At 40.1% G+C, this 12558-nt stretch overlaps 1 protein-coding gene across 1 annotated transcript; it reads right to left on the bottom strand.

Annotated features, from left to right (window-relative positions):
• dpys (dihydropyrimidinase) lies at nt 1-11677 on the bottom strand. The gene is made up of 9 exons (XM_085290789.1): nt 11322-11677; nt 9766-9924; nt 9417-9596; nt 7201-7390; nt 6770-6926; nt 5054-5195; nt 4367-4509; nt 1435-1642; nt 1-664 (listed from the first exon to the last, which is right to left on the bottom strand). The coding sequence occupies exons 1-9, from the start codon at nt 11571-11573 to the stop codon at nt 605-607; spliced, it is 1491 nt and encodes a 496-aa protein (XP_085146915.1). The 5' UTR covers nt 11574-11677; the 3' UTR covers nt 1-604.
• Between the last annotated feature and the right edge of the window lie 881 nt (nt 11678-12558).

Below are 12558 nucleotides of genomic sequence, written 5' to 3'. Positions count from 1 at the left end.
TGCATGTCAGTGTAGTTTAATGAATATTTCATCAAAGGGAAAGGATGCTTTTGGGTGAGAGACAGTTCTGTTACCAGTGGCAACTGGCATTTTAGAAGATGGGGGTAAAAAATGCAAAAACATGCTGTGAAGAAGAAAACTCAGGCATAATTACACACAACTATAAATGCTGATTTACTATTGTTTTAGAGCACAGAACACAATATACAGTGAAATTGTTTGTTTTTTTTCTATTTAGAGACTTTTCATTTACTAACCAGGAACTCATGCATAAACCCGATTTGGATTTCTTATGGTGAGTTGGGTTATTACATAATGGTGTTAGTAATAAATGTATAGTTTGCAGCAGCAGAGTTGGTTTTTGTGATCTGTGTACTGAACAGAGCTGGCTGCAGATACAGCTGTATGTGACTCAGTTTCCTCTTCCAGCGGAGCATTGACTCAGGCAGAAATTCAACATGTTATAACCCTCATATGCTTGAAATGCAAAAAGCTACTCCAATGAAGGTTGTCTTTGAGAAAACACTTGTTGTTTGTGCAATGGGTAGCTTCTGGGTTGCATTGTTGGAGATTTAAGGTGCCCTTTAAGTTCCCAGGTATGTGTTCAGACAGAAATGACTTTGCCTTCATATGGCTTTCTGGTCACAGCTGTAGGTTTCCTCACCTGCAGGTCAAATACAAAGCAGACAGAAACATTAGGTCATCCTGTGCGTGGTACCTACTCCCAGTCTGGTTGCTTCAAGTTCATAATTCTGAATTAACTATGAAAAGTGTTTTACAGCTAAGCGGTCCTGCCAATGTATGTCCTCTGTGCAATTCATGATCTGCACTTGGAATGGACACAGGAAAATATCAGTTTTAGCAAATATCAGAAGTAGACTGAGTCAAAATCACACCTGAGTCTGTAGTCTGTAGTCTCCTGTATAGTTCATCTTATTGAGATATACTTATTTGCAATATTCTGGGTAATTTAATCCAAATTTATATGCTTACAGCATATATGACGCTACAACCAGCATCCAGTTTGCTTACCTCAACTGACCATAAATAGTAAATAAAAGAGGGAACAGTTAGGCTAAAGGCTTTTACACACCAGATGTGTAAAAATGGTGTGAATATTTTGTGTGTTAAAGATATTTTTCAGACTCACCTATGAAAGCTATCGTGATACAGCCTGAACTCTTGGACCAAACCCTGAAATTCTCCCTGATGCTGCCCTCTCACGAGAACTGGATGAACCCAGAATCTCTGTTTCAGGGCCAGCTAATCATCGCTTGATGTCAACTTGATTTTTTTGAGTGCATTTTTTCAAGAGCAAATTTTTTTGCAAAATCGCAACACTTTTGTATATGTATGTGTATGCACTACCCATTAAGTTCACATCCAAAAAATTTGGAACTTCAGTGACACTTCTGACGCTAAGACTTTACTAACCTGCTCCCGCTGCTTGATTCTTTTGTAAACAAACTCAGAAAATGGTTTTCTGTGGATGAACTGGCCATGTCCTGGTGACACCTTCAGCTGCCCATCCTCATACACCACTTTGCCTCTGGAGATGGTAATGACAGGTACCCCATGACACTCCATACCCTCAAAGATGTTGTAGTCCACAGCCTGGTGATGAGTCTTGGCAGATATTTTCCTACATAAAGATACATTGGCAGCTTTAAAAACAGTCAGTGGAGGCTTTTTATGAGCTAAACTCATTGGTCACATGTAGCCTGCGTTAGATAATTGCTGGATGCTTTCTGAATACCAAAGAAAAGGATAAATCTATTGTGAAAACTTAATGCAGTCCATCCTCATCTGAAACTGATTGAATCAGGCCAAGATGTACTTGCAGTTGGTTCACTGTGCAGCAGTAATATAATGTATTATTCAAAACTTTTGCTCATGTGAGGCTCTTAAAGGCTCACTAAGCACATACACTAAGCTTCTTTCAGACAATAAAAAGGCACCTCAACATTTTCACTGCTGCCTATTACATTATTGTGGCATCTATCCAAAGGCTGCTGCGTGAGCACAGCCACATAATATTGCAGCATAGCCAGTATCCAGATATAAAAAAAGACTGTGCAAGCTGGAACCTGATGGGAAATATGAACAAAGAAACACAAGAGCGGCAACATTTTTCAGTTCTCAGCAAAATAAATTTAGCATAGCTGTGATGGAGTTTAGTAGCAGAAATTATTAAAGTAATTTAAATGGTGTACAATGACAATACTGCTGTTAAATGTACACATGTCGAACTTTGAAACAGATGGCCTACAGCAACAGAAGACCATATTGGGTGCCACGCCTGTGAGCTAAGGACAGGAAACTGGGGCTTTAGTTCAAACCTTGCCAGGTTTGATTTATAAAGAAATGATAGAATTTCTTCGTTTCTTAGGTTTTAGTTTCTGGATTAAAATGTAAAAAAGGTACACCTGTTCAACCAACAGCTGAACAGGTGTATATGATCAGCCAAACACATGAAAGTCACCCAATGTATTTATGCATGTTGACAAACGTCTGAATTTCTGATGTATACAGCATCAAATTAATGGGAGTTAATGTGAATTTGTGGCTGTATTATCACAGACAGATTCCATATAATTACTAACTCGAGCCCATTCAATCAAAAACTGAAACCAAAGTTGGAATTGACTGGACCAACAAACAAAAATATAAGAGAGAGAGAGGAGTGGGCAATCTGCAGAAAATGACTGATCACAGCAGCTTTAAGTTACAACATGTATATTTGCACAACTACGTGAAGTAAGTTGATTAGGACTGTAGAAAATCTCTTCATAATAAATGTATGAAATGCTCTGCACAGTACAAACTGATGATGTCGAACAAATAAATCACATTTGAGTGAAAGACCAAGTCAGCAGGGAACAGCAAAGTAAGTGTGACTCAGCTGCTTCCATGAAATGCACCGGATGTCTTTCTTTCTTTTTTCATTGACCCCTTTTACTCTCCATTCACAAACATGTTTCCTGTGGATTTGTGAAGCCAGACACCATGCCTAGTGTGCACTGACGAAAACAAGATGTGTCCTCATTATTCAGCTCACCCAATTATGAGAAACAAGTCAACTGAGTGAGCTTCCTAGGGATTTGGGTTTTTTTGTGGGGGGGAGGCGGTTATGCAACTGTTTGTGGCCCCTGGTCCCGGATGTTATGAAGTGACACTTGTGCTGACGGCAAATTAATTACACAGTTTCACAGATGAATTCACTGTGCAGCAATCAAATACAATGCGCTCTCATGCTTGAAAGGCATTATGACTTCCACAGACATGCGCATATGGTAAAGACACAACTTAAATGGACAACAGCTGATGTCCAGGAGTGACAGGTCTGAGAGGAAAGACAAACTGGAAAGCACGTCATAGTAACAACTGTGGAGTTTATTGGTCCTGACATAATCTTTTTTTGTTGTTTTTGTATTATTATCAGTAAATTCATTTACAGAAAATTACACTGGGGTTTATGCTCTTCATCAACTCACATCCACAGTGGGTTAGATCCCTGAGGGACGCAGCCCAGATCCTTCAGCAAACAGAGCGGTGCATTGCTATTTCCAGGTCATATAAGATTGTGCTACAGTACACATGATGCTGGAACGCAAACTGTCTTTGTTTGTGCTTGTGCTTCACACAACAGCTCAAATAATACAACACAATCACATGACCAGTTTTGCGATATTCTGAGCACATTCCTGAAAGCAGCCATAACGCCGTGTATTCTGCACGAAGGAAATTGGTTTAGCTCCCACATGAAATATTCGTCAGTTTCAAAATTCTTACCATGACCCATCAGCATCGTCTCACTCATGCCTTATGTAAGTGTGTTAAAATCTTTTCCTAAAAATATAAAATTACCAAACAGCAATTTAAAAAAATTTTTAATAGAGTGATGAATTTCATTCATATGTAAATTGTGTTATGCTTTAATTTGCAGCTATAGATAAGTGATGACATACACCGACTTTTGGATGGAGCATAGACGTAATCAGCTTATGTGGAGGGTTAGTGAGTGCGTTAGTGTTGACGTGGCACAGGATGAAAGATATAGCTCTTCTCTTTTTAGGTGCCTGTATCTGTCGCCTACATGCTTTACAGCTAAACTTAAAAACCTTATCTTAGTTAGTGAAGTGCCTGGCACACTTAAGACACGCTCTCAAGTGTGCCAAATGGATCAGCATCACCGTGTGATGGAGCTCTGATGGAGACAGTGGCGACGTTACCATTTTTAACATCAGGATTTGCATTCATCATGCACTTTTAAAACTTTACGTACACCAGCTGAAGGCTTTCTTTCACTGCTCGATTTCTAAAGATTTCTTCCAGACTGCTGAATGACCTGAGCTGGAGTTCTCACCTGGTCATCCTTGGGTCCCATATAACCACATCAGCATCCGAGTTCTTGGCGATTCGGCCTTTCTGCGGGTAGAAGTTGAAGATTTTTGCTGCGTTGCTGCTGGTGACAGCCACAAATCGATTCTCGTCCATTTTGCCACTATGCTGAGGGGAGAAGAAAATGCACAAAGCACCCAGTTTGAGTTAGGGGGCCACACTGGATGACAACAATACACAGAATTAGCAGACAAAAGGTCAGTGCAAGCAACTCATTTCAGCCAAAATATCATCTAATGTGTGATTTGTAAGCACTGTTGCACAAAGTAAATCTTTCCAGTGGCCTTGGGGCAGCTGAGCTGATACACAGTCCCCACAACAATGGCCAGAAAATGCAGTGCTTGCAATCGTGCAGCCATCTGCACCTCTGGGAGTTTATTGTGTGTTGCAGGAAAAAAGAAATACGCATATCATCCAAATAATTGTGAGAAAAGTAGAATTATTAATATTTGATAGTAAAAACAGTAACCCAACATTAAACATCATGGCACGCCGTCATGAATGCAAATGGGCCGGTACAGAGTCAAAAATGTGTATTTGCTACTTTTTGTTATGCGAACATTAACCACATGGCATCTTTAAAACTTGTTGTTAAGAAACCGGTGCTTTAAAAAAAGACAACTAAAAAAGTGAGTATATCCTTAGTACTAACCACTCCTTTTTCCCAGATGACAGACATTCTGTCCTCGACACCGTTCACACCGTTAGGGATCTTGGTGAAGTCGTCCTTGCCCAGGGCTTTCTGGCACACAGAGAAGGTGCAGTTGTCCGTCCCTGTCACGCTTAGATCATCACTGGCACAATGAACAGAAGGAAAATGACTGTTATGTCCAAACTGATGATGGAATAACCTAAAAAATGTATCAGTAACCTTGAGGGTCACTTTGGTCAATTCTAAATCCTCACTCCCAAAAAAGTTGCGACAGCATGTCAAATTATCAAATCTTATAAACCTTCATTTTATTCACAATAGAATATAGAAAGCTCATCAAATTTTTAAACTGAGACATTTTTACTATTTCATGGAAAATCTTAGTTCATTTTGAGCTAATTTGGAGCTAACGTATTTTGCAAGTCAATAATGAGACTGGGTATAGAAAGAGCATCTTAGAGAGGCTGAGTTTCTCATTAGTAAAGATGGGCAGAGGTTCACCAATCTGAAAAAAAAAACTGTACGAATTGTGGAACAATTTGTGAATAATTTTCCTTAACATAACATTGCTAAAGCTTTGAATATTTCATCATCTACAGAAAAAAATATAACTAAAAGATTCTGAGAATCTGGAGAAATCTCAGTGCACAATCGATAAGGCTCAAAATGAATATTAGTTGTCCCTGATCTACAGGCCTTCAGACTGAATGATTTAGTCATAGGAATAGCTGCACAGCCTCAGAAACACTTCCAGAAATCACTGTTGTTAACACAGTCTGTCGTACGATTCAAAATTGCAAGTGAAAGTTCTGTCATGCAAAGATGTCATATGTGAACATGATCCTAAAATGCTAAAATCCCCATCTTCTTTAAATCCAACAGACGTGGTATTCAATGTTTGTGCTGCAAAAATGGCTCTTTGTGCCTCTATCATTTTAATAAAAGTTTCTCAAAGGTCAATGTGGTTGACCTTGGATGAACAATTTGACCAAACAATGTTTGGGCTATTTTTATCACATGGAACAATGACAGATACAAACTATGTATTTTTCAAGCTGTTTAGGGTTTGGTGCTCCAACCTGAGGCCTGCTGGACCTAACTCGTCAACAGAACCTCTGATTCAGGTCCAACTAATACGCACCAAGTGGCATGCTTTTAAATTACTTCAGAAATGTTCTTTTATTAATATTTTCAAAATGATACCAGCACAAACAAAAACTGTAGCAGCAAAAAACCAGCAAAAACATAGTACAATTGATCCAGATACATTTTGTCTGATTTGGATAAATCTGTATTAGCTGATTCTGCGTGGGATCACATGGGATTCTGAACTTCTAAACTCCCATAGCCTAAAAAAATCTGTAGCTGTAGCCAAAATACAAACCGAATTGAATTTCAATTCAACTCAGTTTCATTTATATAGCACCAAATCCCAACAACAGTTGCTTCAAGGCACTTTATATAAGTAAAGACCCTACAACAATAGAAAAAGAATTCCAACCATCAGACTGTACCCTATGAGAAACCACTTGGTGAAGGTGGGAAGGAAAAACTCCCTTTTAACAGGAATAAACCTCCAGCAAAACCAGGCCCAGGGAGGGGCAGCCATCTGTCACGACTGGTTGGGGGTACGGGGAGAGAGACAGGAAAAAACACACACTGCACTGAATAAAAACCACCAGCAAGCAATATTGCTGGACTTTCAGTTCTACCTACTTAGCTAGTAGGTCCATAAGGTACCCAGGTGTGCTGGGGTCAGGTCTAAGCGGAGGACCCATGACAAAACCAGCAGCATGGGCCCAGTCTTTGTGCCAACAGTGGGTACCATCAGTGCCCAAACCGGCAGCAATTGGCTCCCCAAACACTACACGCCCTGTTCAGAAAGAAAGAAAGAAAAAACCTGTGTCGGATGTTTACTAAAACCGAGTATACTTTATCTGCTCGAGAGCAATCAGAAACCTCATGCTGAGATAAAATTCTCAGTGGCTTTATTTTTTGCCATAGCAACAAAAAACAAAATGTGCAAACACTGTATAACTCAATATTTGACTAAAACATAAAACAAAGAAAACTGAAACCAGTTTTGAAGCTCATCAGCTCTCAGCCTCACCCTCTTTAAACAGCAGGAGGGAGGAGTCCACACTCACCATCTCTGCGTGCGTTAGACACAACCTTGGCGGCAGATTTACTCATGACATGAACCACATAGAGCGGGCAGTTGACAGCATGGGCGATGGTGATAGCTCGCTGGGTGGCTTCGGCCTCCACCTCTTCTGGCCGACACAGTTCATGGCCCTCTGGTCCTGTGATGCCCATGGACAGCATCTTCTTAGCCCCCTGTCAGTTCACAGCAGGGACAACAAGTCAGGATTAAAGGTTAAAGGAGATGGAAGGTTAACACGGCACGGTGGCACTTCAAGGCAGAGACGGACTGACCAGACAGTCAGATTTATACTTGATGAATCTATATTGATTCGATTGAATTAAAATTTGCTACTATGAATAACAACATGTGAGTGCCTTACTGTAGTGCTGGAAAGACATTTAACACACTTCCAAGCAGCAATAATACAGTATTCATGTTGCTCTGAGCAACAACAGATCCACGAGTTGTTGTTGAGTATTTGCTACCCCCTGGTGGTAGTTTTTTGCCATGACACTTGAAAAAATGCTGGAAAATGCACATAAGAAATAACAGATCTTTCTCATAGTGGGGATTTTGACTGTCTGAATGTAGCTGCAGTTCTGTCTAATATTAATAGAAATTACATCGTTAATTTCCAATTCATGTCAATTCAGTGAGCCACCATGACTATTCCTATCCCTCTGAAACTTGAACACCTTAACTGGATATATGCTATTAATTATACCTATGCTTATCCTGACATAACTTGTCAAAATATCTGTGGGGAAGGTTTCTGGTGACAGATAATGACAGATTTCATCTTTTTTCCTTGGCATTGCTCCAACATCGCGTGTCACGGGGCTTTCAACCAACCTTCTTCATCTTCTTCTTTCAGGGGTAACAGCGGACCATCTGCCTCCATCCCAACATATCCCTATCCTCTTCTGTCAAATCAGTCCTCTGAATGCTTCCTTTATTACACCCATAAACCTCCTCTGAGGTCTTCCTCTTTCCCTCCTGCCTGGTAGCTCCACAAAGTTCCAGTATATCCACTATCCCTCCTCAGCGCGTGTCCAAACCATCTCAGACCTGTCTCTCTATCTTTGTCTCCAAACTGCTCAACCTGAGCTGTCCCTCTGATGTACTCGTTTCTAATCTTGTCCTTTCGGGTCACTGCCAATGAAAATCTTCAGCCCTGCACACCTCCGGCTCAACCTCGTGTCTTTTTGTTAGCTTTACCTTCTTCAAACCATAAATCATAGCAGGTCTCACTACCATCTTGTAAACCTTCCCTTTCACTCATGCTTCTGTCCTTCTGTCATAAATTATCACTGACATTAGTCTTAATCCAGCCTCGACTCTCTTCCATACTTCTCATGCCATTGCTTTGAATCACTGACCATCCATAGACTCATCTTGTCTTCACTACCACTACTCCTTGGATGTTCTCCTTTCCACCTGTCTCCCTCTCATTCACACAAATGTAATGTGTATTGCTTCAACTAACTTTTAATACTTTTCCAGAACATACCTACTGCATGCTCACTATAGATCACAATGTTGTGTGCAAACATCATAGTCTAGACATAGACTCCTGGCTGACCTCATCTGTCAGTCTATCCATCACCACTGCAAACAAGAAGGGGCTCAGAGCCCATCCCTGACGTAATCCCACTGCCACCTTGAACCCTTCTGTCACTGCGCTTCTCACCACTATTCCCTGTCCTCATACATGTCCTGCACAACTCTCACATGCTTCTCTGCCGCTCCTGTCTTCCTCATTCAGCACCACAGTTCCTCTCTGTTCCTCACAGCCACAGTGTTTGTTATTCTTTGGACACAAAGTGAAGCTTAGCTGCCATCAGGGTGAAACATTAACTTAGCATTCCTTGTGGGCTCTGGTGTGTTTATACTCTGACACTGATTACCTGAGCTGCACTTACAAAACCTTCACTGACAGAAAATCAAAAACAGCATATAGGCTTGTGTTGTTTAGCTTTAGTATCTCACCACGCTTAGGTTGTTTCATTTCTCAAGTTAAACTCTTGATATTTTACAAAAAATAACCATATTGCTTAAGTTTGGAATGTCAAATATCAGATCTACTTTACTATTAGCAGCTTTTTCCCCCCTGTACAGTATAGGCAATAAGTAGCTGTAAGAAAAAAACAGCTCATTAATACAAGCAACTTCTTTTTCAAAATCTGTTTTCATTTGTTTCGTGTGGTTCACACCAACCTCTGCAATCAAATCTCCATTCTCAGCATGAACCTGAGCTATGGCTCCGACCTCCTTACACTGAGCAAAAGCAGCATATAGCTCAGAATCCTGCAGCATAAACACATCTTTATAGGCCATAAACATCTTGAAGGAATTTACTCCTTTCTCTCTGGCCAGAGTCTTCATCTCTTTCTTGACCTAAAAAAGAAAAATGATTGTAATAAGGGAGACATGTATGGAGCTCTGGGGAAAAGGGGGCAGCAATATTTGGACTGGGCAAACCTACTTGACCTAGTGTCATTAGTTTTAGTGTCTAGACAGTAAATACTAGTAGTCTACTAAAACAAAAGGATTCACTCTCATTCACCTTGTCACTCCACCATGTGACCGCAACGTGCAACGAGTAGTCGCAGCAAACTTTGGGATCAGCCGTCTCACGCCATCGGTCATGAGCCTCCAGAAGAGACTTGCCCTTCTGGGGGATGACAAAGTCCAGGATCATTGTGGTCCCTCCTGCCAGAGCAGCCTGGTGAAATGCACACATTACCACAGAGAAGTAAGCAAATGATTAACCTGTGAAGTAGAAAATGCTGGGAAAAAAGTGATTTGAGTGTGGCTACTAGTCCAGATGTTAAAAACAATCATCTTTGTGAATGGTGCCTGAATAAACAATGATTGTCAGATTTCTTATTGTCACTCCCATTAAAATAACACCTGATACAAATGTTGAGAAGTCGTGGGCATCAGCTTTACAATGACCTCTGATCTGATTTTGTCCTGCAGATTAATTCTTTGTGGGATCAAGAAGATTTGGAGCCACATAAATGAAACTGAATCAAACTGCATTGAGAAGAAGGCTAACTCTGACAACAGAGTTACCCCCACAGTTAAGAAAAACAATTTCCCAACATCTAACCAACGTCTCGAGGAGGTAGATATATCAGTGTCAAAGAATACAATCAAGAGAGGAATGGAGACATGATGGGAAGAGAAAACTGTGGAGAAGGAGAGAAACAGCTCATGAGCCAAAGCACACCTCACCATCTGCCAAACATGGTGGAGGCAATATTATTGCATAGGTATGTACAGCTGCCAGTGGAACTAGTCAAAGTGTTTATTGATTTGTGTTTTTGTGACTGCTGATAGAAGCAGCAGGATGAATTCTGAAGCGTTCAGGGCTATAATCTCTGATCAGATTCAACCAAATGTTGCAAAATGGATTTGCACTTCCCACTGCTCGAGGTAAAGGAAGGGGATGTTCTTCAGTGGCTAAATCAGTCACCTGATATCAACCCAACAGAGCATACTTTTCAGTTATTAAACACAAAACTGAAGGTAGAGAGAGACACACAAACAACCGAACTTGACTGCAGTAAAGGCCTGGCAGAGCATCTCAAGAGAGGAAACACAGCATTCAGTGATTTCCACAGCTTCTAGACTTCAGGCAGTCACTGACTTAAGGATTTTCATCCAAGTATTCAAAACAACTTAATATATGAAATTATTTTTGTTTGTCCAATTATTTTTGAGCTTCTAAAAGTGTCTGTCTATGTATTTTCCTTCCCAAAAAATTATGCAATATTTTGCTTAAATTCCCTGAATTAAAGCTGTTGTCAAATACTTATGACGCAAAACTGCATACTGATGCTATTTTAAGACAGAGGTGATTCTCAAGTCGCTGTAGTGTTTTATTCATATTTTATCCAATATTCATTTGATTCTACTCTCAAATTCCAAATTCAGCTTTTGATTAAAAAAGAAAAATAGGACTTGCATCCATCGCATGCACTTCCACTTCCACTCATAATAGGTGAAGGTGATTACTCTTACTACCAGCTTTTTTGATTTGCTAAACATAGCCAAACATATCTTGCCAAGCAACATGAAATTAATATGACAGATTCATTTTAAATGAAACTCTACTTTGGTTCCAATATGGAAGTCGTCCACAGCTCTGGTTCCCATGAACGCCAGTTCCATGTGCGTGTGCGTGTCGATGCCACCGGGGATCACCAGTTTATCGGTGGCATCAATGACTCGCACTCTTTTTGGAATCTGAAGATTCAGTCCAACCTCAACTATTTTCCCATTTTCGATGTAAACGTCGCCGATCACGGAGCAGTCCTCGTTCACAACTTTGCCTCCTTTAATCAGGATCCCGCTGGGCTCTTCCATTCCTGCTCCGCGCAACTCAGAGTGTTAGGACTGCGTAAGGACACAATTTGCGCAAACTGAACCGATCTCTGCGCTCTGACGCTGAGATCGTCTGTGTGCAGTGGAACCCAGAAGCTGTGCCAAAGAAGCTACGCAGGTCAACTCCAAAGTTCATATGAGATGTCAAAGGACAGAAACGCCCCAGGTCAGTAACCCAAAAAGATTTGGCCTTCCTAATAATGATTTACACTAACTCGGTATGCATAAGAATGTGGAGAATATCATAGAAGTCTTGGATGGACTGACTCACTGTGTGCCAAAACTGAGCCGATGTCTTTAATAACTAATAAATAAGTAACTGTTCCATATGTAAAATATTGAAATGTGTAGCATAAATTTTCTCATAGTGAAAAACGGTTATTTTTTCTGAATTGTTATTAATCAGTTCAGTTTAATCAATTTTGTGTCAGTAAACGTAATTAAATCATACGTTCAGTTCACAGATTAATTTCCTTTTGCTTGCAGAAATAATGAAACTGTAAGGCACAGTCTCAGGGGCCCTCAGGAAGGAAATCTAGCTGCACTCTGAATATGATATTGTATATCAGTTATTTCCAGTAACGGAATACTGTTGTTGCCTTGCACTCATGAAGACGTCATAAATTGATATAATACTTATCTAAACTCTATATTTGCAGAAAAAGCCCTGCATAGAAACATATGAGATGATTTAGACCATTGTATTTTAACTTTCACAGTCAAAATTTACTGAGTATTTGGGTAGAAATTTGGAATCCGTCACTATGATAGTCCTTTTATATTAGGATTCTATGTATCTATGAAACCTTTTCAGATATTAAACCTAAAGTTTGATTTCGAAAGCCAAAAATCTACTTTATTTCCATCTCCTCACTAATTTATAACTACACTTGATTCAGAAACAGAAAAGGAAAACAGATTCCTGTAGAAGGAACAAATTCTAGAGTAACGTTTCATCAAATCACCA

This window comes from Mchenga conophoros, linkage group LG11 (genome assembly GCF_057382185.1).
Source record: "Mchenga conophoros isolate Kocher_MC1m ecotype Shallow Benthic linkage group LG11, M_conophoros_male_GT1.1, whole genome shotgun sequence".
Classification (NCBI taxonomy): domain Eukaryota; kingdom Metazoa; phylum Chordata; class Actinopteri; order Cichliformes; family Cichlidae; genus Mchenga; species Mchenga conophoros.
The sequence above is the reverse complement of the archived record's forward strand: the minus strand, read 5'-3'. Positions and strand labels throughout refer to the sequence as shown.

Coding starts and splice junctions, on each gene's coding strand:
- dpys (XM_085290789.1), bottom strand. CDS start 11,573: ATGGAAGAGCCCAGCGGGATCCTGATTAAAGGAGGCAAAGTTGTGAAC. Junction 9,925..11,321: donor ACTTCCATATTGGAACCAAA/GTAGAGTTTCAT, acceptor GCATTTCACCAG/GCTGCTCTGGCAGGAGGGAC. Junction 6,927..7,200: donor GTCTAACGCACGCAGAGATG/GTGAGTGTGGAC, acceptor CTTTCTGAACAG/GGCGTGTAGTGTTTGGGGAG.